A 24,369-nucleotide genomic window follows, 5' to 3' on the forward strand; every position below is an offset into this window, starting at 1 on the left:
CTCTGAGCCTCATTCACTGTAGACTGTAGTGGTGGTAGCTCACCATTGGCTCCAGCTGTTTGACATTGATGGACCTTTATTTTTCTCTACTCCTGACATAGGGGTGGGTGAGGGGTTGAGGATCCCAACTGCTCTGACTTTTGTAATGAAACCCTTTTGGAGAGCAGATAAACCAACACAGGTGATACCTGATCATTATACAGCATAGAAAAAGATGATTTTTCAAAAGAAAAACGATTATATGACTGCTTCTAGATCTTTGAGTTCCAAATGCTGTTCTAACTACTTCAATCATGAATGGCATAGTTTAGACCTGAAAGAGTTTAGTCTGTGATGTACAATCCCTCCCCATGAGGTTGGAGGGGAGATCACTTGCATGTTCCTATAGCTTCTTGACATCCCGTGGACCAATCTCCATAGCAAGGCTCTAGTTCAGCCTCCTGTGTGTCCAAGAAACCTCTCCTTGAACTTATTCTATTGCATTAATGCACTAAACTCATTAAAAAAAAGCTAGGAGTCATATTTAATTTTTAAAGAGAGTTCTTTAAATATGAAATGAGGGGTACCTGGATGGCTCAGTTGGTTGAATGGCCAAATCTTGGTTTTGGCTAAGACCGTGATCTTGGGGTGATGAAACTGAGCCCCGTCAGGCTTTGCACTCAGCACAGAGCTTGCTTCAGATTCTTTCCCTCAAGTGCACTCTCTCTCCCTCAGGAAGTAAATAAAATCTTTTTAAAAAATGAGGTGCTTTTCCTTTTCCATTTCTTGCTGTAGTATCTTCCTTGGAAATGTCCCCTGGACACTTTTTTCAGACAAGGAACAGAGTTCTTTTTTTTTTTTTTTTTTTTTTTTTAAGATTTTAGTAATCTCTACACCCAACATGGGGCTCAAACCCACAACCCTGAGATCATGAGTTGCATATTCCACCAATGGAGCCAGCCTGGTGCCCCTGAGATCCTTCCTTCTAAACAGTTTGATATACTAGTCTACAGGTAAATAAATAACACTTGAAAAGTTTTCAGATTGCATTCATGTATACATTTTTAATTAAATTATTCCAATATCTTCATAGGCCAGTCAGATATTTCCCAGAGACAATATTAGCATGACAGATTCAGAGATATCTGGAAGCCAGGGATGGAGATGGGCTGGCGCTCCCAACTCAATAACTAATCTGCACCTAACACATGGCCTCAACATCTCAGAGAGATGCTTAGAGGTCATGCCCCAACCATTTTCCAGAACCAACTGGGCCATTCCAGACTGAGAATGGTCCACAATACGCCAACATTTCCCAAGGAATAAAACAGCCAGGGGGGCACCAGATCACTCCATCCATCTTGCTTCATCCCAGCAGTCAGCACTCCAGTCTTGTATGATCCTCAGGCTTTCATTCTTCACAGCTGGGCCCTCCAGCCTCATCACCATGTCTGGGGCATAATTCTGTTTCGTCTCCCTGTGAATAGTAAGAGTTAGGTTTTGTTCTCTCATGTTTGGTTTTCTTCTGAGGTTCTAGAGAATTATGTAGAACCTCGAGGACAGAAATTCCCCACCCTGGAGACTACTCTGGTCCCATACAGCAGACTGAGATCAATGGTGCTGCTCCTGGGAGTCACAGATGGAGTCCGAGGGCTGCAGTTCAACCACTTACTGAGTGTGGTATGAAGCCTCAACCAGCCCAGTGATTCTGTGCCCTGTTACTCATACTCTGGTGGAGTCTTCTCCCTCACTATGGTTGGTCTACGTGACCAAGAGAGTAAGGCAGAAGTGGTAGATGCCACTTTCTACACGAAGTAATCAAAGACTAGGGAGTCTTTTTTGGGTTCTCTCTCTCTCTCTTGGAGAAAGCCAGGTGCTCTGTCATAAGCAGCTCTACAGGGAGCATTGGGGTGACCTGCCAACAGCCACATGGTTTCAGCATCGAAACCGATCTAGTCTCCGTCAAACTCTAGTTGGTGGTTCATCTGATGAGTGGCCATTCTCTGCCTCAGGTCTGAGGCATTCTCTCTGGTCTGCCTCAGGAGAGACCATGAACTAGAGCCAGCCAAGCTGCTCCCAGATTTCTGACCTTCAGAAATTTTATAAAGAAATTCATATTACAACCTCCACCCAGAACCCACTGCTGACCAAGGACATCGTGGTGTCAGGCACTGTGCCACGTCCTCACAGACAAACTTCCTTCTATCCTCATAACACCTCCATGGAGGAAGCTGCCATCCCATTTCACAGATGGGGAAACAGACTCAACAAGGTAAGAGAACTTGTTCACAGTCATACAGCTGGTAAGTGGTGATTAATCAGTTAGAACCGGGGTAGAAGGTGAAGGATAGAAAGAAGTTAAAATCAGATGGGAGACTCTAGGTCAGTTTTCCCATTAGGCACAGGCAGGGCCTAGGGGTATGATCAGTCACATTAAGGTGAGTATAAGTCCTCAGGAAATGAGAGATGGACATTAGCAATATCTGCACTTGCTTTTTGGGTCTAGAGTCTCCCTCTTTACAAAAAGCCTTGCTTGGGCTGCTGTTTCTGCATGGGAATTCAGTAGAAACTTACAAAACAACCTTCTTTTTCCACTTGTGCTGCTGGAAGGCCTCCCGCAGGAGCAATATGCCCCTGAGCCCAATGTCATTCTTGCTCACGTCTAGGTACCTCAGGCTCTGGTTGTGGAGGAGCATGGAAGCCATAGCCTGGCAGCAGAGAGAGGTGAATAGGCACCTTTCCAGCCTGCAGGGTGGAAGCAGACAGGAGACAAGTCACCATGCCCCACACCGGAGAGCTCAGCCAATCCTAACCCCAGAAATCGTACCCACTGGAATGAGGCATTTTATTCTAAACATGTTTTTAAGAACCTGCTATGTGTGCATCAGATTCTTTGTGTCATTTCAGGCGACTGTCCAGGGTAGGCTGTAGGTCCTAACTCTAAGAAGTTATGAGATATATAACCTCTTTCAGAAACGGATTGTCACAGTGGATTAGCTTTGTTCATTCAAACACTATTTATTTAGCACCACCTGTGTACCAGGCACTGCCCTGGGCATTGTTGACACAACACTGAGGAAGACAGCATCTCTGGCTTCCTGGTACTCATAGTCGATTGGGGATAGGGGAGGAGGCAAGTCCCCAAATAAATGTATTTGAAGAGCATGGTTGGGATCCCTGGGTGGCGCAGCGGTTTGGCGCCTGCCTTTGGCCCAGGGCACGATCCTGGAGACCTGGGATCGAATCCCACGTCGGGCTCCCGGTGCATGGAGCCTGCTTCTCCCTCTGCCTGTGTCTCTGCGTCTCTCTCTCTCTCTGTGTGACTATCATAAATAAATAAAAATTTAAAAAAAAAAAAAAAAAAAAAGAAGAGCATGGTTTCACTATTTCAGTGTGCCAGCATTCTGGTTCCTCCATAAATAGATCCCTCTGCCCCCACAGTGTTTATGGCAAAGCTGGAGAGGAAGTTCTAGAAAGGAGCTGCATCATAGAAGGGATGCCTATCATAAGTTTAGAACAGGCATAAAAGAAGTAGTACTGTGTAGGTGAGCAAAAGGTGCAGAAAGGGGGTGATTTGGGGGTCCCATTTTTATTTTTTTATTTTTAAAGATTTTATTTATTTATTCATGACAGACACACACACACACACACACACACACACACACACACACACACACAGAGGCAGAGACACAGGCAGAGGGAGAAGCAGGCTCCATGCGGGGAGCCTGACATGGGACTCAATCCCGGAACTGTAGGATCATACCCTGGACTGAAGGTGGTGCCAAAAGGCTGGGCCATCGGGGCTGCCCTTGGGTCCCATTTTTAAAAAATTTTTTATTTGAGAGAGAGAGCCAGAGCACAAGCAGGGGGAGGGGCAGAGGGAGAGGAAAAAGCAGACTCCCCACTGAGCAGGGAGCCTGATGGGGGGCTTGATCCCAGGACCCTGGGATCATGATCTGAGCTGAAGGCAGATGCTTAACTGACTGAGCCCCAGGGTCCCATTTTTTAAAAAGATTTTATTTATTTATTCATGAAAGACAGAGGCAGAGACACAGGCAGAGAGAAGCTTCATGCAGGGAGCCTGACACAGGACCCGATCCCAGGTCTCCAGGATCACGCCCTAGGCCAAAGGCAGGCGCCAAACCGCTGAGCCACCCAGGCCTCCCAGGGTCCCAATTTTGAATGAAGAGTAGAATCTCCCCTGGAGCAAGGCAAAAGAGACAGGACAGAGAGCCATGGGGGGCCCTATGTCTCCTACCTGTGCATCCTCTGTTTTCTTTCTGATGGCTTGCCTCCCCTGCCCTGTGAACTTCCACTAGCTGATAAATGACAAGCTGGAAACTGCTGTTCAAGCCAAAAGTACAAGGGCATGCATTCAGCTTTGCATTGGTTTATAAAATACCGATGCTGTTTTCATCAGGGAGGCACCTGGTGCTCCCTTAGTGCACCAACCAAAACATTCCTTAACCTTGGTTACAGTGACATAAATAATTTCCTTTCAACAATAGAAGGAGAGTTGTTCTAAAATAATTCTAATTATAAATAAGACTCACAGGTATGTGAGGACTTTTTTTTTTAATGAAGAGAATAAGCAATAGAAGTCTGGGTTCTTCTTGGGAAAAATAAAGATATTAATGCCACAGAATTAAATCTAGGGGATTTTTAGATTAAGAAGTTTGGGATGGGGTGGTCCATGAATTTTATACTCAGCCAAGTTGCTGCTCATCTGTGAAAGTAGATTTAAAAAAAGTAGTCTCACACATGCAAAGGCTTTCAGAACACTACATAAATTCTCATCTGGAAATTTGTTTAATTCTTGAAAATATATTTTTCTCAGTCTAAGAGATAAATCAATGTTTAAAGCCAAGATTAAATTTCTGGAGAAAAAGAATTAGGAGCTCGGGCTCCTAGCTGGCGCAACTGGTAGAGTATGTGACTCTTGATCTCAGGGTTATGGGTTTGAGCCCCATGTTGAGTGTAGAGATTATTTAAAATAAAAATTCTTTTTTAAAGATATTTTTTAGAGAGAGAGAGCATGTAAGGAGGGACAGATGGAGAGGGAGAGAGAATCTCAAGCAGGCTCCATACCCAGCATGGAGCCTGACATGGGGCTTGATCTCATGACTCTGAGATCATGACCTGAGCTGAAATCAAGATTTGGGTGCTTAACTGACTGAGTCAGCCAGGTGCCTTAAAAAACAAACAAACAAACAAACAAACAAACAAACAAACCAACCAACCAACCAACCATGGATTATAATGAACACTAAATTTCCTTGGACTAGCTAATTATCAACAAAAATTAAGTCCATTATCAAGACTAATCCTAAGAAATTAGAGATGTAACATAAAGCAATGATTTTAATTACCTAGACTTCAAACCCAGATTATACTAATAGAGAGGAGAAAATGTGGGCAGAAAAGAGGCAAAACCATTTCATCCACACATGTTGGATCCACAACATCCAGAGCTGTTTCCAAATCTTTCCCAAATACTCAATGAAACCATAATATGAATTAAAAATAGGATGATGCTTCTCAAATTGCTGGCTAGCATACATGTTGGCATAGAGACCATTTAGGAGAAGAAGAAGAAAATTATATGTAAAAAAGAATCCCTAAGTACAAACATCTATTTCAGAAGACCAGCTATCTCAGTCATCATTCCATAGCTAACAAATAAACTCTTCTGTCTTTTACTGAATGGAAGACTCTTCCCTAGAACTGTAGTCCTCAAGTGCAGCATACATGGGAGCCACCTGGACATGCAGGTTGAGTGGTCTGTGGGCTCACCCCTAGAGCACCACATGACCCAGCAGCACCACCTTTGTGTCCCCATACAAGGAACTGGAACCAGGATCTCCAAGAGACACCTGCACTCTTATTCCCCACAGCATTACCCCCATAGCTACCACACAGAAACAGCTTTCATGCCCACAGCAGATGAATGGATAAAGAAAACGTATTTACACACAATGGAATATTATCCAGTTGTAAGAAAGAAGGAAATCCTGCCATTTGTGACATCATAAATGCATCTTGAGGGCATTATGCTGAATGAAATAAGCTAGACATAGAAAGGCAAACACTGCAGTAATTTGCATCTCTAACAACTCCTGGGAGAAAGAAGTTCCCAATCTGAGGAACCACTTTCTGAACCACTGCACTGAAACTATCCAGTCCTCCAACTAAATGGAGGGAAAAACCTGGAAGTGCAAAAATCCTTTCCCATATTCTGCTCAGAGAATTTTACATACCATTGTTGCAAGAGGAGCATGAGTAACTTACTCCAGGATCTGGAGGCCAGACTCAGACTTCTTGAGGGCCTCAAAGAGCAGAGTAACTCCATCATCCTTCAGGCTATTAAAGCCAAGGTCCAGGCTTCTTAAATTTTTATTTTTACCCAGAGCAGAGGCCATGTCTTGACAGCAGTCCGAGGTGAGGGCACAGTTTCTTAGCCTGCAAAGAAACATGTGTCAAGAAAACCAACCAAAAACCCTTAGATTTTTACTCCTTTCCTGCCCCCCCCTTTTTTTTTTGGCATAACAGGGTTAGAGATATTACTAACATACCCTATCATTTGTCCATTTAGATTGTACAAATCAATGTCTTTTAGTATATTTACAGAGGTGCACATTTGCCACAATTTTAGGACATTTTCATCACCCCCAAAATGAAAACCCTGTATTCTTCTAATTCCCAATTTTGTTCCTCAGCCCACCCCCAACTCCAGCAACCACTATCTGGTTTTGGATATTAATCCAAAGGAACTGAAATCAGGATCTCAAACAGATCTAAAAAAAAAAAAAACGGTGTCTTTCATTTACCATAATATTTTCAAGGTTCATCCATATTGTAGTGTGTATCAATATATTGACTCTTTCTATGGTTGAATAATATTCCATCATATGGATACACCACACATTCTTCATTCATGCATCAGTTTATCAACACTTGATGTATTTCCAATTTTTTGGCTGTTATAAATAATGCCGCCATGAACATCTGTGTACAACTTTCTAGTGAGAGTGTTTTTATTTCTGTTGTGTATGTATCTAGCAGTGGAATTGCTGATTTATATGTTAGGTCTACATTTAACCTTTTAAGGAGCAGCTAGACTGTTTTCCAAAGCACCTGGACCACTTCCTGCTTAACTTTGGGAAGCTAAAAGTATAATGGGTTCAGGGGATTTTTTTTAATAATAAATTTATTTTTTATTGGTGTTCAATTTACCAATATACAGAATAACACCCAGTGCTCATCCTGTAAAGTGCCCCCCTCAGTGCCTGTCACCCATTCACCCCCCTCCCCTTCCATCACCCCTAGTTCGTTTCCCAGAGTTAGGAGTCTTTATGTTCTGTCTCCCTTTCTGATATTTCCCACACATTTCTTCTCTTCAGGGGATATTTTGTGCCACTTTCTCATTTCTGGTTTTATGAGTCAGCAACTTTATGGTTTAAAACCATCTGAGTTTATTTTCTGTTAATGATAGATAAAAGCACCTTACATTTGTGCTCTGAGACCAGTTTCATCATAAATGGGGTGGTCCCCCACACTAAGAAACAATTCTCAGACACCAATAGGATCTGAGAATTCAACTCAATTCTACTGATACCTACAGATCATCAGATTGTGCAGGTTAAGGGCTCAGTCCTACAAGACTCCTCCCACCTCACTCCCCTTAGACACTAGCTGCAAGCTCCGGCTGTGCTTCTATAACCTGGAGCTTCCAGTGCCTCCTCCAACCCAGGAAGCCAATCACCAGTCAGGTTCTCATGACCCCCTCCTTGGATTCCATTAATTTGCTAGAGTGGCTCGTAGAACTCAGGAAACCCATTTACTCTTCACCATTTTATTATAAAAGGATAGAACTCAGGAACAACAGATGAAAGATGCATAGAGCCAAGTATGGGGAGAAGACACAGAATTTCCAAGTCCTCTCCACATGAGCTGCTCTCCCTGCATCTTTATGTGTTTACCCATCCAAAAGCTCTCAAATACTGTCCTTCGGAGTTTATAGGTAGCTTCATTACACAGGTATGATTAATTAAATCATTGATTATGGGTGATTGGCTCCATCTTCAGCCCCTGTCTCCTTCCCAGAAGTTAGGGGGAAGGACTTACACTTCTAACCCTTTAATCCCAAAGCTGGTTCTTGGGGCTACAAGCACCCAATCTTGGGTGCTTTCCAAAAGTCACCTCATTAACATAACAAAAACACCTTTATAGCTCTCACCACTTAGGTATTTCCAAGGGTTTAGGGAGCTCTGTGCCAGAAACAGGAAGACCAAATACATATTTATGTTATAAATCATAATATCACACATCCTGACGCCTAAGGGAAACCATTTAAAGAATTCATAATAGGGATGCCTGGGTTGCTCAGTGGTTGAGCGTCTGCCATCTGCTTTCTGCCTTAGGCTCAGGGCATGACCCCAGGATCCAGGATCGAGTCCCACATTGGGCTCCCTGCATGGAGCCTGCTTCTCCCTATGCCTGTGTCTCTGCCTCTCTGTGTCTCTCATGAATAAATAAATCTTTTAAAAAAATAAAGAATTCATAATAGAGATCAGTGTACACGCACGCACACACACATATGCACATACAGTAGGTTTCCTCAAACACTCTATTCTACTCTAGGGAGCCCCCAAGAAGAGGGCATTTTGGAACTCACACCAGCCTCTGTAGAGGACACATAGGATGCTGTAAGGCACTACAAAGCTGTTTTGCTCCTTCGTCCTTCAAGGCATTCTCTGCCAAGCTCAGATGGGTCAGCATCTTATTACTCATGAGGGAAGACATAAGACTTTTACAGGAAAGCACCGTGAGGCCACAATTCTCCAATCTGGTGGACAGAAACACACAGATGGGATGCATTTAAATTCATGCCCATGACCAGATTTTCTTTGTTTCATACTGAGAGATGAACATTGCCATCTGGGATTTCTTTTTCAGTGTCAAAGCCTCATCACACCCTTGTTATCATCTCTTAGGGCTTCCAAGTCCTAAAGAAGAAAGTAGCAGCCTTCCTGTGAGGCTAGGGGAGTGGAGAAGATGTGGGTCAAGAAGACAGTTATAGGGGTTAGAAGGAAAGAGACCACCAAAGGCTAAAGAATATATAACAGACATCTGGGTGGCCCAAGAAAGATAGCCTTTCACAAGCTTAATAAAGACTCAAATTATCTATCTATAGATATCTATTAAAAAGATGCATTAAAGACAGGAACAGGCATTATAGTGGAGAAACCAAAATGAATAGTAAGGTCATGAAAACATTTTCCTAGTAATGAAGAAAATACACTTTAAAATAATGAGATACCATCACCTGTTCAGTAGACTGGCAAAAAGAGTAGTGAGAATACGGCCAGTAACAACGCCCAGATGGGGACTCAGAGTTATGGGAATTGGTATCCACCCGTTGGTGGGACTGCAAACTGGTGCAAAGATGCTGGCCACTGGGGATCCCTGGGTGGCTCAGTGGTTTGGCACCTGCCTTTGGTCCAGGACATGATCCTGGAGTCCCAGGATCGAGTCCTGCATCGGGCTCCCTGCATGGAGCCTGCTTCTCCCCTACCTGTGTCTCTGCCTCTCTCTTTCTTTCTCTATGTCTCGTGAATAAATAAATAAAATATTTTTTAAAATATGCTGGCCACAAGCTGGTAAAATGGAAGATGGGTGCTCTCTATACTCAGAGATCCCACTATTGGAGTGTTCATCACAGCATGTGGCTGCGTGCATGTGTGTGCGTATAGACAGCCTAAACCTCAGTGGCAGGTAGGATGGATACTTACATTGTTGCATATTCATACAACTGTGATCATTCATCAGTGAAAAGGAATGGGCTTCTGAACCAACTAAGTAGGAAAATGTTAGTTGATCAGAAAAAGAACTAGCTAAGGCCACTTATGTGAAATTCAAATCAATGCAAAACTGTGTGATGCTCTTTTAAGCTGGCTATCGTGAGGGGTGGGGCAGGGATCAATTACAACCTATGAGGAAAGAAAACTGTTGGTGAGGTTCTAGGTCATCAGCTGGAGGACAGATGCATTGGGCTCATTGTATTCCATGGACCCATCTAGGTAATCATACCAGCCACAAGACTTAAGTTGGCACACTTTCCTCCATTATTACTCTCCTCCCAGAAGCACTCAGTTCACCAAACAAACAAAGTCATGATAACAACAACAACAACAACAACAACAAGACTTACAACAGCCTTTCCAGTTGGGCCAGTGACAGGTAATATGCCCCAAATGTCTCCAGGCAGCTACTTCTCAGCATTAGTGTCTTCAAGTGTCTGTTACTTCCAAGATCCCTGGCAAGTTCAACCCAACTTTTAGGGGTAACTGCGCAGTCTTCCAACCTATGGAGGCCACATAAAAATGCCGAGCCTGAGCTCCTGGGGAAAATGGTACCTGTGTAGCCACATAGATCCCATCTACTGTCCCAACATCCTTGTTCTTCACACAAGAATGACTCCAGGGGAGATTTCCATCTTCTCCAGCTGGTAATCTTGCATCAAATTCAGCATCTTAGTCCCAAAGTATCAATAGTATCAATGACCAACTGGCATGGGTTTACAACTGGGCTCTAACTATGAACCAAGAACTCAATTCAGCCCTTGAAATAAATATAACTTCATTTTACATTTATCTGCCAAGCAATCTTCATGACAAAGAACTGAGATTTCAGTCACATGTCACAGCTATTGTCTTGTCAAGTTAGGTTTCCATCTGAAGTTGACCTTTAGCCAACTACCATGTTGCTCCACCTCCAGGTCTGGCCACTTGAACCTTCCAGGCTCCACTCAGCTCTGACCCATGTGAAGGAGCAGAGCTGGCAGGAACAAGAGGCTGCGCAAGTTTTGTTGCCACAACGGAACCCACGGAAAGTCCTTTGGGGATGCTAAGCACTTGGGTGCTGGTAAATGTTTATGGACTCTGGAGAAGAATGCCCTGATGCGCAGTGTTTGCCAATGTCTAGTGTGAATCCTCCTCCGGTGGTTGATTTATGATGTGAGGTTGTTGAATGCACAGCAGAAGCACTGCACCTCACCAATGCAACAACTATAGGAACACACAATGGAAGTTGGCAAACTATAGCTGTGGGCCAAGTCTGTTTGGCACCTGGTTTTGTATAACCTGTGAACTAAGAATTTTAAAAATGTTTTAAATGGGGATGCCTGGGTGGCTCAGAGGTTGAGCGTCTGCCTTTGGCTCAGGGTGTGATCCCATGGTCCTGGGATTGAGTCTCACATCTGGCTCCCTGCATGGAGCCTGTTTCTCGCTCTGCCTCTGTCTCTGCTTCTGTCTCTTTGTGTTTCTCCTGAGTAAATAAATAAAATCTTTAAAAAAGTTTTAAATGGTTAAAAAAATCAGAAGAATATTTTGTAGCACATGAAAATTAAATGAAATTCAAATCCCAATGCTCATAATAAAAATCAGCAAATTAGGGGCACCCGAGTGGCTCAGTTGGCTAAGTATCTGCCTTTGGCTCAGGTCATGATCCCAGGGTCCTGGGATTGAGTTCTGCATCAGGCTCCCTACACAATGGGGAGCCTGCTTCTTCCTCTTCCTCTCCCCCACTGTGCTCTGTCTCTGTCTCTCTCTCAAATAAATAATAAAATATATATTTTTAAATCAGCAAATTATACAGTAGAGTTATTAACAAATTGTATATTTCTTAATTATTAATAATAGATATTAATAAGTTGTATTATTAGTGGGTGCTCAATAAATTAATACAGTTTTATCGGAACACAGCCACATATGTTCATTTACATACTGATGGAAAATTTAGCCATATAATGGCAGAATTGAAAAGTCACGACAAAGACTGAATAGCCCACAGAGCTGAAAATTCTTATCTGGCCCTTCATAGAAAAAGTTTGCTGCACCCCTGGCATCAAAATAAATTAGGAAGTCAATTGGAGAAGGACAAACATTATATGGTTTCATTCATTTGGGGAATATAAAAAATAGTGAAAGTGAATAAAGGGAAAAGGAGAGAAAATGAGTGGGAAATATCAGAGAGGGTGACAGAACATGAGAGACTCCTAACTTTGGGAAACAAACAAGGGGTACTGGAAGGGGAGGTGGGCAGAGGGATGCGGTGACTGAGTATCAGGCACTGAGGGGGGCACTTGATAGGATGAGCACTGGGCATTATGCTATATGTTGGCAAATTGAACTCCAATAAAATATATATATATATATATTAAAAAAAAAAAAAGAAAACCAGGACACAGCAGATATGGGAGACACAGGTGTTAAAAAAAAAAAATATATATATATATATATATATATATATATAATCTATCAGATTTTGTTTTCTCATATGGTTTATTTAAGTCTGTACAATTTAACTTTTCAATAATGCTGTTTGACAATCGGCTCACAAACTCCTGCATTCTTAGCAATCGCTTCTTGTGAGCCGGTGTGAGGTAGGTCAAGGTCACCATCGAGGCTCTAGTTTCTCTATCTCAGACACATCTAGGACACAGCCAAATTGTAGAGCATGAAGGAAATCCCTGGGTGGCAGCGGTTTGGAACCTGCCTTCAGCTCAGGGTGTGATCCTGGAGTCCCAGGATACAGTCCCACATCGGGCTTCCTGCATGGAGCCTGCTTCTCCTCTGTGTCTCTGCCCCTCTCTCTCTGTCTCTCACAAATAAATAAAATATTTAAAAAGAAACCAAACAAGTTGTAGAGCATGAAAAGGTGATATTTAGAACCAGGGAGTAGAATGGTGGTTGCCAAGGGCAGGAATGTGGGGGAAATGGTGAGAGGATGGTCTTCCAGTTGTAAGATGCATGAATTCTGGGGAACTGATGTACAGTTTGGTGGCTGTGGTTGACAATACTGTAGTATATATATAAATATATAAATTTGCCAAGAGAGTGGGTCTTAAGTGTTCCTCCCCATAAATGGCAACTACGTGAGGTAGTATATGTGTTCATTAGCTTGATGGTGATGATTATTTCTCAATGTGTATGTACATCAAATCATCACATTTAACACCTTAAAAAAAGCCATATAAAATGAACAATAATGAGACCAAAAAAAAAAAAAAAGATAACAGGCAGACTGCACATGTAATCCTACCTCTGAAAGAACAGTCTGGTTGCCAGGATCTTTTCTCAATCTCAGGCCCATCTTACCTCAGACACTGGAGATAGCACTGTGGGTATTTTAAGGCTGTGCACAGAAACTCCATGGCCTCACACCTCACTTCTGTGCCTTGTATTTCCAAGCATCTCAGATACCAGTTTTCCATCAAAACTTGGAGTAAGTCTTCATTCAACATGGAAGTATTCACACGTCTAAAGCTAGAGAGGTAAGCAGTGCCTCGTTACGATAAGATCTCATCAGCCAATAAGTTCTTTTTTCAAAAACAGCTTAATCGAGGTATAAATAAGATATCAATAAATGCATCTATCATTTTAATGATCACAACTTGGTGAGTTTGGACATATGCATATACCCATGAAACCATTGCCACAAAGTGGCTAATTAGTCCTCCAGCTTTACTGAGATGTGATTGACACATAACAACATCTAAGTTTAAGGTGTACGACATGTTGATTTGATACTCCAGTATATTGCAAAATGATTACTGCCTAGGCATTGGGTAACACCTTCACCCCATTACAAAATTATCATTTTTTGTGATGGAAACACTGAAGATGGACTCTCAGCAACTTTGGAGTATACCATATAGTATTGTTGACTACAGTCCCAATGCTGCATATTAGATCCCCAGAACTTACTCGCCTTCTACCTGGAAGTTCGTATCTTTTGACCAATATCTGCCTATTTGCTAATCAGTTCTAGATTCGATTAATCTTTGAATACATGAGAGCCTTTCTGTGAGGTCTAAAATGGGTTCTCAGCTCAGCCTGGCCTCCCCAGTTGGGTGACTTAACGTAGGTCACTTACCTTCCAAAATTCAGTTCCGAGTCCACGAGAAAGCATGATGCCTTCTCCTTAAGATGGGTGTGGGAATTAATGTACAGGACACCTATAACTGGCTCTGCATAGTGCTTGATGTACAATAGTCACCCAACAAGTGGGAGCTAATAACAGTCACCATAATAACAGGAGAAAAAAATAGGTCAGACACTGGCTAGGGGGCCACATGATGTCTGGTGTGCTATTTCAAGGAATTTTGGTTATTGGGTTTCTGGATCTTAAAATCCACAGGGAGCGAGAGTATAGTGGAGTGGCTTTAAGAACAGACTCTAGAGCCAAGATGTTCAGTTAAAATCTGTATTTTAAGTGCATATCCAGTTTGTTCTAGTTTGTTCATCCATGAAATGGGGAAACCTACTCCATTTGTATGTCCTCTGGTTTTTTTTTTTTTTTAAGATTTTATTAATTTATTCATGAGAGAGACAGAGAGGCAGAGACACAGGCAGAGGGAGAAGCAGGCTCCATGCAGGGAGCCCGATGTGGGACTCGATCCGGGGACTCCAGGATCACACCTTGGGCCAAAGGCAGATGCTCAACTGCTGAGCCACCCAGGCATCCCTGTATGTCCTCTTTGGAAAAATGATCTCCCTAATATGTGGAATCTAAAAAAAAAAAAAAAACCCAAACAAAAAACACCCACAAACTCAGAAAAATAGATCAGGTTTTTTTGTTTTGTTTGTCATCAGAGGTAGGAGATGGGAATCGGGTGAGGGTGGTCAAGAGGTACATGCTTCCAGGTAGAAGATGCAAAAGTAAAGTAAAAAAAAAAAAAAAAAAAAAAAAAAAAAAGATGCAAAAGTACTGGGGATGTGATGCATAGCCTGAGGACTGCAGTCAACATGGCTGGATGGTGTATTTGAAAGTTGCCAAGAGAGTAGATCTTTCTCACCACAGGGAAGACAAACATTTGGTAGCTCTAGGAGATGATGAATATTAGCTAAAGTTACTGAGGTGATCATTTTGCAATATATGTATATCAAGTCATGATGCTATAACACCTTATACATACACAGTAATGTTTATCTATTCTTTCTCAATAAGACTAGAAGGAGGGGAAATGATAAACATGGATGCTTTCTGCAAGTATACATGAGCAGAGAGGGGGGTAGAAAAACGGGATGGGAAATAGACTATTTCCACAGAATCCTTTCCAACCAGTGTCTGTTTTATTCGCACATTAGTTTTTGCAGTTTACACCCAGGATGTCTCAGAGCCGCAGAAAGGACCTTCACTGAATCAGCTTCCATAACAGTGTTTGTCACAGCCAGGACTTCCAAATTCTCATGGGTCCTAACCACGGAGCAGAAGTCTTGCCACCAGAGAAAACACTGATTGCTGCTTCCTGGTCTGTGTGCAAGGGAGAAAAGAGAACATGGCTTGTCATCAGAGATTAAACTTGAGAAAATCCACTTGGAAACTCAGGGCTGGTGTTCCTGACCCTGGTTGTGATCACAATGATCCAGTAAGACTCCCCCATTGAAAAAAAAAATGCCCAGGAGAACTACTGCAAGATTTCTCATTTTAATTCAGGAAGACTTATGACCTTTGGGAAGGACACCTAGATTTTCTTATGACTTTGGAAGAAAGAAAATTGTTTTAATCACTTAGGATTTATATGGGGAAAGAGATTAAATTATATCTGTAGCCTATATTTTTAGTCTTTGCTTATAAAATTGTTATTAAAAATAAAAAACTCTATACAGAAGCAAAATAAGGGAAAAATTAATCTCCTTCGGCATAGTGAGTGCAGGAAAAAAAAATCCACAGCTGGACCAATATGTGATATAATTTGACTCGGGAAGCACCTGCTGATTTTCCCCTGTGCAATCTTTTCAAAGAGGCTCATCAAGAGACTCCCATGAGTTTTTTTGTTTCATACTATTTGTATTAGATAGTTGGAAATAACTCAAAAGCATATGAAGGGAGAACTGATTTCATAATCTCCAGTACACCTATATTTAGAAGACTTTAGTAGACCTCATTGAAGAAGGTGTACACAAGCATTAAAATATTTCTAAGACATAGAATAAAAAGGAAAATTTCAGAATACTTATGCTAGCATGTTATTTTTGTTTAAAATGAAATCCCATATAATAAAACCATGTGCTTTTCACACCCATTTTAAATGCAAACACATAAAAATAATACCAACTCCATTTGGAGTGGGGGAAATGGATACAGGTGGTCAAAGGATACAAACCTCCAGTTATAGATGAATAGATTCTGGGGATGTAATGTCCAGCTGGATGACTATCAATAACAATACTATACCTGAAAGTCACTGAGAGTAAAAGATCTCATCACTCACAGACACACAGATTGTAACTAGGTGAGGTGATGGATATATTAAATTACCTTATCATGGTAAGCATTTTGTAATGTATACATATATAAAATCACTACATTGGGGCAGCCCCGGTGGTGCAGCGGTTTAGCGCCGCCTGCAGCCCGGGGTGTGATCCTGGAGACCAGGGATCGAGTCCCACGTCAGGCTCCCTGCATGGAGCCTGCTTCTCTCTCTGCCTGTGACTCTGCCTCTCTCTCTCTCTGAATAAATAAATAAAATCTTAAAACAAAATCACTACGTTGTATTCCTTAAACATACACAATGTTATACATCAATTATAGCTCCAAAAAAGCTGGGCTAAACATACCAACTCTCTTCAAGAACTGCCACAGAAGTTATCAACACAGACTGACCAACACAAAAGAAATTTCTCATCTTTTAAGAGTTCTGCTAATTTTAAGTTTTAGGATTAATTCAGATTTAGATCAAGACATTATGGTTAGACTTTTGAGGTCTTTGTTGGGAAGACCAATATGTAATAATAGCAAGTTAGATATCAAGCTCTTGGCATGCATTCTCCTCCCCAGTTGAAAGTACTCAGGGGCAAAGGGGCCAGTCAGATGTGATGTTGTGGAGCTGTTTGGAGCTGCTCTTATAAGTTGGAAGTAGACATAGAATTGCCTGTCCTATGTAGTCATCTCATCCATAAAATACTAAGAATCCCTGGAGAGCAATTTGGTGCTATCTGTGATACAAAGTTAAGATGTGATGTGTCCACCTTGTGATCTGGCAATTCCTTTTCTAAAAACATACCCTAGCACAGCACTAGGCAATTTTTTTCTGTAAGTGGTCAGCTAGCAAATATTCAGCTTTCATAGATCAAACAATTTGTGGATATATCCCAACTTGGCCACAGCAGTATGGTAGCAGTTGAAACAATGTCACAAGCAAGCGTGGCTGAGATCTGATTGAAATTTATTTACAATAATGAACAGCAAGCTGCGTTTGCTTACCTCTGCCCTGGAGAAACTCACATGTGCTGGAGAAAGATGGGCATTGTTTGATGTGATGACGCATCACATAGAACCGAGATGTTGCCTAACTTCAGAAGAGGTCCCTTTATTTATATAGCCATACATCAGACTGACGTATGACATTTCAAAGGAACCTGACAACAACCCATCAACATGCTTAAGACTTATGCCATCTTTCATGGGGAAAAAAATGCAGCTGGAAGAGATTGTGGCTCCTTTATACAGAGAAATGAAGGAATGAGGGGAGCACTCTAAGTTTGTAGCAAAAAAGTGTGCTCTTTCCCATGCCTCCAATCCCAGGGGTCAGTCTAGTTTTCTGGCTGTTCATCACAGCCAGCAGAGGTCCCATTTCAGTTTAAGTGTTAGCTTCAACCAGCTGTGTGACCTTGGACAACTTATGAATCTATCTGACCTCCAGTGCTTCGTGGTGTCCAATAGCCATGTTGAAAGCCACAATTCGCATCAAGTAAACATACCTGGCACTGTGTCTGGCACAGGGAAAAAGCTAAACAAATATTAACCAGTATGAAAACTGTCTGAAAAAGTGAGTAGTCAGTACTGTCACTTAAGAAAAGTATATCCACTATATTTAAGTATAGATCTTCTGAGAGAGTTTCAGTTGGGTGGTGGGAATAATATAGTAATTCTAGCCATATTTATTGGTAGGAACTAAAGGCTGGGACATGTTTGGTGTGTCATACATATGGTCTTATTTAACCTTCATAAAAACCTTGTGGGGCATGTACTATTTTTTAAAAATTATTTACTCATGAAGAAGCAGAGACCCAGAAAATTTAGGAATTGTCCAAAGACACACAGTTTGGTCCCTGGAAGAGCTGGACCAAACTCTTGCCCAGGAAGCCAGAACACCCACTTCAGATCACAATGGGGAACAGGGAAGAAACAGTGAACAGAAACGGTGATTTCAAGATGTTTGTTAGGAAAACAAGGAGGGAGATGTAATAGTCCCTTCATGAGGCCATGTAGTTTTCAGTTTTTTTCCCCCTAATTAAAGATGGAAGTGATGTTTTTACACTGAAAGGAAAGCTCCCCTGGAGTTGTGCTGCCCAATATGGTGACCACAGCTATACGTGGCTATCCAAACTTAAATTAATTAAAGTTAAATAAAGTTTAAAATGTAGTGCCTCAGTCACACTAACCATATTCCCAAGTGTTCAGCAGTCACACGTAGCTAATGGATTTCCACCATCACAGCAAGTCCCATTGGACAGCACTTCCCTAGAGACTAACAAGCTGGTGATACACAGAAGTGGGGGTGACAAGTGAAGCAAGGTCCCCTCATTTAAGGGAAGGGAGGGCATGCAGAAGAGAGATAAGGAAGGTAAACAAATCATTTTGCTTTTCCAGGATTCTCCCAGCTTTAGCATGAAACTCTGTATCCTAGGAGCACCCCCCGTCCTGGTTTTAAAACTGAAAGTGTTCTCTGTAAGGGACTACCTCAGGACAGCTGGCCATCCTGGATGCCTGGGGGAATGGTAGACAAGGTTCCTGGGAAGGATAGGCTGCCCAAGGAGGGATGCAAGCACTCACTCAGTGGACTGGAGGGGATCCGGGTTGAGTGCATACAGTTGAGTGATGGTCAGGGTAATAGTCAGTTCTAGATTCCGCAAATGTCGACAGTGTTTAAGACAAAAAGCAGATGCTTGCATGTCTTTGTTCCTGCTGATGATCAAAGCAGCTTTCTGACAATCACTTAGGATCTGACTCACAAATGCCTCCTCCTGGATTTCATGCAGACAGTAGAATAGCTGTGGGATGCCATGGTGCAGGGTTGGTGGGCCACATTCATATGGCAAGGCTGCAACTTTCAGCAGTTTCTTCTTATTACCCAAGGACAGCTTGCATCGGAAGGACTTCTCTGCGGCTAAACTGCACTTCTCATTTAAAAGGCCAAATAAGAAAAGCCCCATCTGAGCAAGATGGTTTTTCTTTCTTCCAGGATATGCTATGAGGCATATGATTTGAACACGGTCCAACACCCAGAAATTTCTTAGTCTTTGTGGGAAGCAGAGAACATACAACAAGGCAGCAAAAAACTCCTGGAAGCTCAAGTCGGCAAAAGCATAGTAGTCTTTGTCACCTGCAACCCTTCGAAAAATATTCACATGGAGAAAAGTAGCAACAGCGGTCTCATCCAGCTTGGCCTGCTCAAAGTCTTTCATGTCAAACACCCATCGCATGTTCCACATACCTTCTGCAGCCAAGTAACACAGACCTCTCAGTTGTTCTTGGTGAGTGTTACTGGGAAGGCTTCCAGCCTTGGTTGGAAATAAGCTAGACAGATACTGGACGAATACAGCTGTGGCATTTGGATACGCCTGCACAAGATCTACTCCTTTCTCCATCTGCTGTCTCAGACAAGAACACACCATCCAGCAAATCACAGGGACCTGGCACATGGAGAAGAGAATCGTGTTTCCCATGACAAAACTCAAGGCTTCATCAGCCTCCCTCTTGTTTCTGAAATATGTTCTGAAATACTTGACTTTTTCCACCATACTAAACCCTGTAAGTGTTATAAAAGAGGGATGTTTTAGGAAGGGCTTAAGTTTCCTCCAAGATGTGAACCTCAGGGTGATCAGTAGGGTGGCCTCAGGAAGCATTATTTTGCTCAGCAAACTGGTCAGAAGGACAGACCCAGGCAATTTCTGGCTCCAGTCCTCACTCAGGTCAGTTGGTCTATCCGTGAGGGTCAATGTTACTTCCTCAAAGCCATCAAAGAGGAGCAGAAGTTGGTCTGGTTTGGACATAATCTTGGACATGAGAGCCTGTGCCCTGGGCCATTTATGAGCAATCAGCTCTGACAAGCTCTGCTCATCTACCTGGGCCACTTCCTGGCAATGGAAGTAGAAAGCATACCAGAACTTGTGGCTGTAGAACTTGTTTTTTGCCCACTCCAACATCACCTTTCCGGCCAAGCTTGATTTACCAACTCCAGACACTCCCTGTAGGACCACAGTCTTGGGTTGTCTACCTTGAGGTCTTTTGGGAAGAAAAATACATGGTAAGAATCTCTCGTGTCTCTCTATGTCTTGGTAGAAGAAGTCCATATGGTTCCCAGGCCAAGTGGTCTTGCTCCGTATCATGGAATATTCATCTATCATATACAGTTTGTACTCCTGTATTTTATCTAGATTAGCAAGGTGGGAGAAATACAGGGTACAGTGTCAGAGTTATTTGTAAGAACCAGTCAAACAAAAGGAAAACTAGCCCTGATGTCTACATTAGGCCCCACGACACACCTGCATGCATTATGCACTTTTCCAGACAGCTCTGCACCAATTAAGAAGCTGTGAGTAAACAGAGAAGTCAGCTTGAAGTGGTTTAAACAGAGAAGGTCTACTTTTGACTTAAGAAATATGGGGAGGAAAGGGACACCTGGGTGGCTTGGTGGTTGGGTGCCTGCCTTCAGCTCAGGGTAGGATCCTGGAGTCCCAGGATCGAGTCCTGCATTGGGGTCCCTGAGTGGAGCCTGCCCCTCTCTCTCTCTCTCATATGAATAAATAAATAAAATCTTAAAAAAAAAAAGAAATATGGGGAGGGACATGTAAAAATTAACACATTTCTATAAGTCTGTTCTTTATGCTTATTGCCTCATGAATAGGAGATTGTTGTTGTAGTTCTGTTATTGTTACGTAGTAAGTTATATTTGTATTCAGAGCAGAAATAGTGGGGAGGAGGGACATGCTCAGAGCTCATGTCTACTTCCATCAGTACAAACTGAAGCACTCAGGAGACTTCTACTTATATCCGATGGTCTAGAGCCATCAGATGGTTAATCCCAACTTTAAGGAAACCTAGGAAAAAAGTATTTCACTTAGGGCCATGTAAATTTTACCCCTAAATAAATTGGATTCTGTCAGCACATGAGATATGGAGTAGGGAGTTAAAAGGAGCTGTCATGACCTTCATCTCAACCTGTGATCCACTACACCCTCCCCTCAACAGGAAACTGCAAATTAGACATGATGACTGGCTCCAACTTTATTTGCTCCACCTCTAGCTGATAAGTAGAAGGGTGCTTACTACAAGTTCAAGATCAACTTACTTATTAGCTTCATGAGGGTAAGCAAGTCATAGAACCTCTAAGCCTCCAGCCTGCCATCTCCAAAATAAAGCGGGGTTTATGACTCTGGCTGAGACTATGGTGTCAGAACCATCAGCCCTCCAGTATTTATTGAACAGGTGAAATCTAACTGTGCTAAGGCTGGAACTGGGGATCCCACATCCCACTTCCTGTGTGCTTTCACAACAAATTTGAGTGTTGCCCTTGGGCTCTTGGCTCCTTTTGACCTTATCTCTTCACACAACCTGACTGGGAAATGCAAACTCAGTTCACATGAACATAATTTGAGTTCTTTCTAGAATCCAATTTTTGATGTTCCAGGAGGTAGAGCAGGGAAGAGGATGGATTAAGGTATCTGTTGTATTTGCCTGCTTACTAACCATTCCCATTCTGGCATAGCACTCCAGTGATTCTTTGGTGAACTACCCCTTGCCAGGCCTTGTTTTTAAGATTTTATTTATTTATTCAAGAGAGACAGGTGAGAGAAAGAGAAGGCGGAGAAAGAGAGGCGGAGACACAGGCAGAGGGAGAAGCAGGCTCCATGCAGGGAGCCCGACATGGGACTCGATCCCTGGTCTCCAGGATCACGCCCTGGGCCAAAGACAGTGCCAAACCGCTAAGCCACTGGGGCTGCCCTAGGCCTTGGTTTTTAAATTGAACTATGGCTGGCCTACCACCAAGCTCTCTTTGAAGTATGCATGGGCCAGTCTTAACCAACCAGAGCACTCCATCATTTCATTCATTGTTGAACTTGTGACCTCAGTTCATTCAGCTGAATCAGTTCTAGGACGAATGCTAGAGAAATGACAAAATACTCTTTCTGCTGATGATGCTAAGCAGGTACAATGTATATGTAGGGTAGCTGGTGGTCAAGATGGTCAGTGTGGCAGGGGAGACCACTCAAGACTGAGTCCTACAGAAGAAAAGGGAGCCAGGAGAAGGACAGAAGTGATGTCTTGATATCACTTGATGCTGCCAGCTGGGTTGGTGGCTGGACTTCTGAGTTAGGTACATCCACAACAACTCTTTTTTTTCTTAAATTCTGATTCATAAAAGAGATGCTGACATAGTAATTTATAATCTGCCTTGCCTCAGGAATTGAGCTTCTCACCCCAACCCACAGCCCACTTTCTTCCAGGTTTTGTCACAATGCCAGCACATACCAGATTCTCCTTCCTCCAAACTCACTGGCATTTCTCTTGGGTTTGAGTCCTCTAGCTCCAGGCTGGGTAGAATGTCTGGAATAGACAGGAAAGTAGACTGTTCCACTGGGATGATTGTTTCAGGATAGGAGCAGCCACACCATCCAAGAGTCCCATTCTCTCACCACCTTAGTCCAGGGAGAAGAAAATTGTCTAGACTCCATCATGTTAGGAAGTGAGAAAATGGTGCTCTTTTAGGAATGTACTGAATATTCAATAATACAAATTGATAGCTCATCCGGACACAGAGGTAGCAATATATACAAACTCACACATGCATATATATTTGTAAAATATATGCAGACTTTAATATCTATGCATGTGCACATATCTGTGTACATGTATATATCTATTTATGTGCAAATTTATATGTATATGAAAATAATGTGTATACACATACACATGTAATCATTGATTCTTCTTACTCATGTTATTTATGTTCTCTAAAATTACTGTGAATATTCAATTAGCCAGTTCTGCTCCCCCATGAATACAGGGTTAGGTTCCTGTAGCCTCTGCTTACATTTTCAAATCTTCAATACATAACCATGGTCCATGTGTGTTTTCGTTTAAAGAAATCTTATTCATTATATATTGTTGACTCATGAACACTGAACTCACAATCAACAGCACTATAAGTCAGGCCTGAATGAAGCCTACCCAACACATATATTTTCCCTGTAAGGCATAGCATAGCTCTTTTGTGCCTCCAACACTAAACAGCCCTTCACCACTTCACTTGGAGGCAGGTTAAATAGCAATGTCATCAACAAGATACACAAAAACACAAAAAAAAGTGGCACCAAATAGACCGTGGAAAGGACACTTGTTTATAGGATGAGTGCACAGTTAAGAAGGCAGAGCACTGCTTTGTTAAATTGCAGCTGGGAACATCTGTGTTCAATTTTTCTCTACCCTTCATGTCTATAAATGACTATGAAAGTGCCACAATCACTGATTTTGGAGTTACAAGTAAGGTTTAGTGAATAGGCAGATTCTCAAACATGGAATCCATAATTAATGAAGATAGACTATATAGAGATAGCAGATAAGCAGTATCTGGTTAAGTTTTTTAAACCATGCTAACATGATGGTCTTTGCCTTTTGGGGTCAGAGGTATCATCACACTCTACTATTTACCTTCTTGTTCAGGAGACTAACATGGGTGGCCAGTAAAGTATTTAGTTCTTTAACACTCAAACCCATCCCCATTTTGTATATTAGATTATTACTCACCATTTAGCTCCATTTGCACCCGAAGACACAGTTCCATCTGGTTCATCTTGGCAAAGATGTCATGAGTCACATCCCAAGCTAGTCGTCCAGGGAAGTATTCCATTAAGAGATGAACCACCTCCCCCCATCTGGCAGTCTTCACCTGGTCCCAGGTGATCTGGACAGAGCCAGGTCTGGGTCTCTCATCCACTAAAAGCTGCTTGAATGTTTGTAGCTCCTCCTTGCTTAAATAGACCATGTACAGCATGACCCCATTTTCAAAAGGGGAGGTGGAGGAGGCAGAGGACATCAAGGATGAGATTAAATAACAAGGAGAAGAAGAAGAGCAAGAAGAGCAAGAGGAAGAACAGGAGGAAGATCTGGAAGGAGAGCCGGATGGAGAAGGGCCAGATTTCTGATTCATTTCACTTATCTTCACTCAAGACCTAGAACCTTAGTGCCAGTGATCAAGACAACCAATTAGAAGAGAACAGACCAGACCTGTGAAGGCATGAAGATATAAGAAAATGAAAACTCACCCAAGAGGACAGATTTATTTAATTAATATTTGATATAGCATATAATGTATCAGATACT

At 42.3% G+C, this 24,369-nt stretch overlaps 1 protein-coding gene across 1 annotated transcript; it reads right to left on the reverse strand.

Annotated features, from left to right (window-relative positions):
• Window positions 1-1,040: 1,040 nt before the first annotated feature.
• NLRP8 (NLR family pyrin domain containing 8) lies at window positions 1,041-24,082 on the reverse strand. Its single transcript, XM_025421893.3, has 10 exons — window positions 23,794-24,082; window positions 22,519-22,593; window positions 18,820-20,419; window positions 15,124-15,294; window positions 13,137-13,304; window positions 10,190-10,342; window positions 8,654-8,824; window positions 6,268-6,438; window positions 2,554-2,724; window positions 1,041-1,456 (listed from the first exon to the last, which is right to left on the reverse strand). The coding sequence occupies exons 1-10, from the start codon at window positions 24,080-24,082 to the stop codon at window positions 1,327-1,329; spliced, it is 3,099 nt and encodes a 1,032-aa protein (XP_025277678.1). The 3' UTR covers window positions 1,041-1,326.
• Between the last annotated feature and the right edge of the window lie 287 nt (window positions 24,083-24,369).

The sequence above is a fragment of the Canis lupus genome, chromosome 1 (genome assembly GCF_003254725.2).
Source record: "Canis lupus dingo isolate Sandy chromosome 1, ASM325472v2, whole genome shotgun sequence".
NCBI lineage: Eukaryota > Metazoa > Chordata > Mammalia > Carnivora > Canidae > Canis > Canis lupus.

Coding starts and splice junctions, on each gene's coding strand:
- NLRP8 (XM_025421893.3), bottom strand. CDS start 24,082: ATGTCCTCTGCCTCCTCCACCTCCCCTTTTGAAAATGGGGTCATGCTG. Junction 22,594..23,793: donor GGTGCAAATGGAGCTAAATG/GTGAGTAATAAT, acceptor TGTCTATTCCAG/ACATTCTACCCAGCCTGGAG. Junction 6,439..8,653: donor TGTCCTCTACAGAGGCTGGT/GTGAGTTCCAAA, acceptor GTTTCTTTGCAG/GCTAAGAAACTGTGCCCTCA.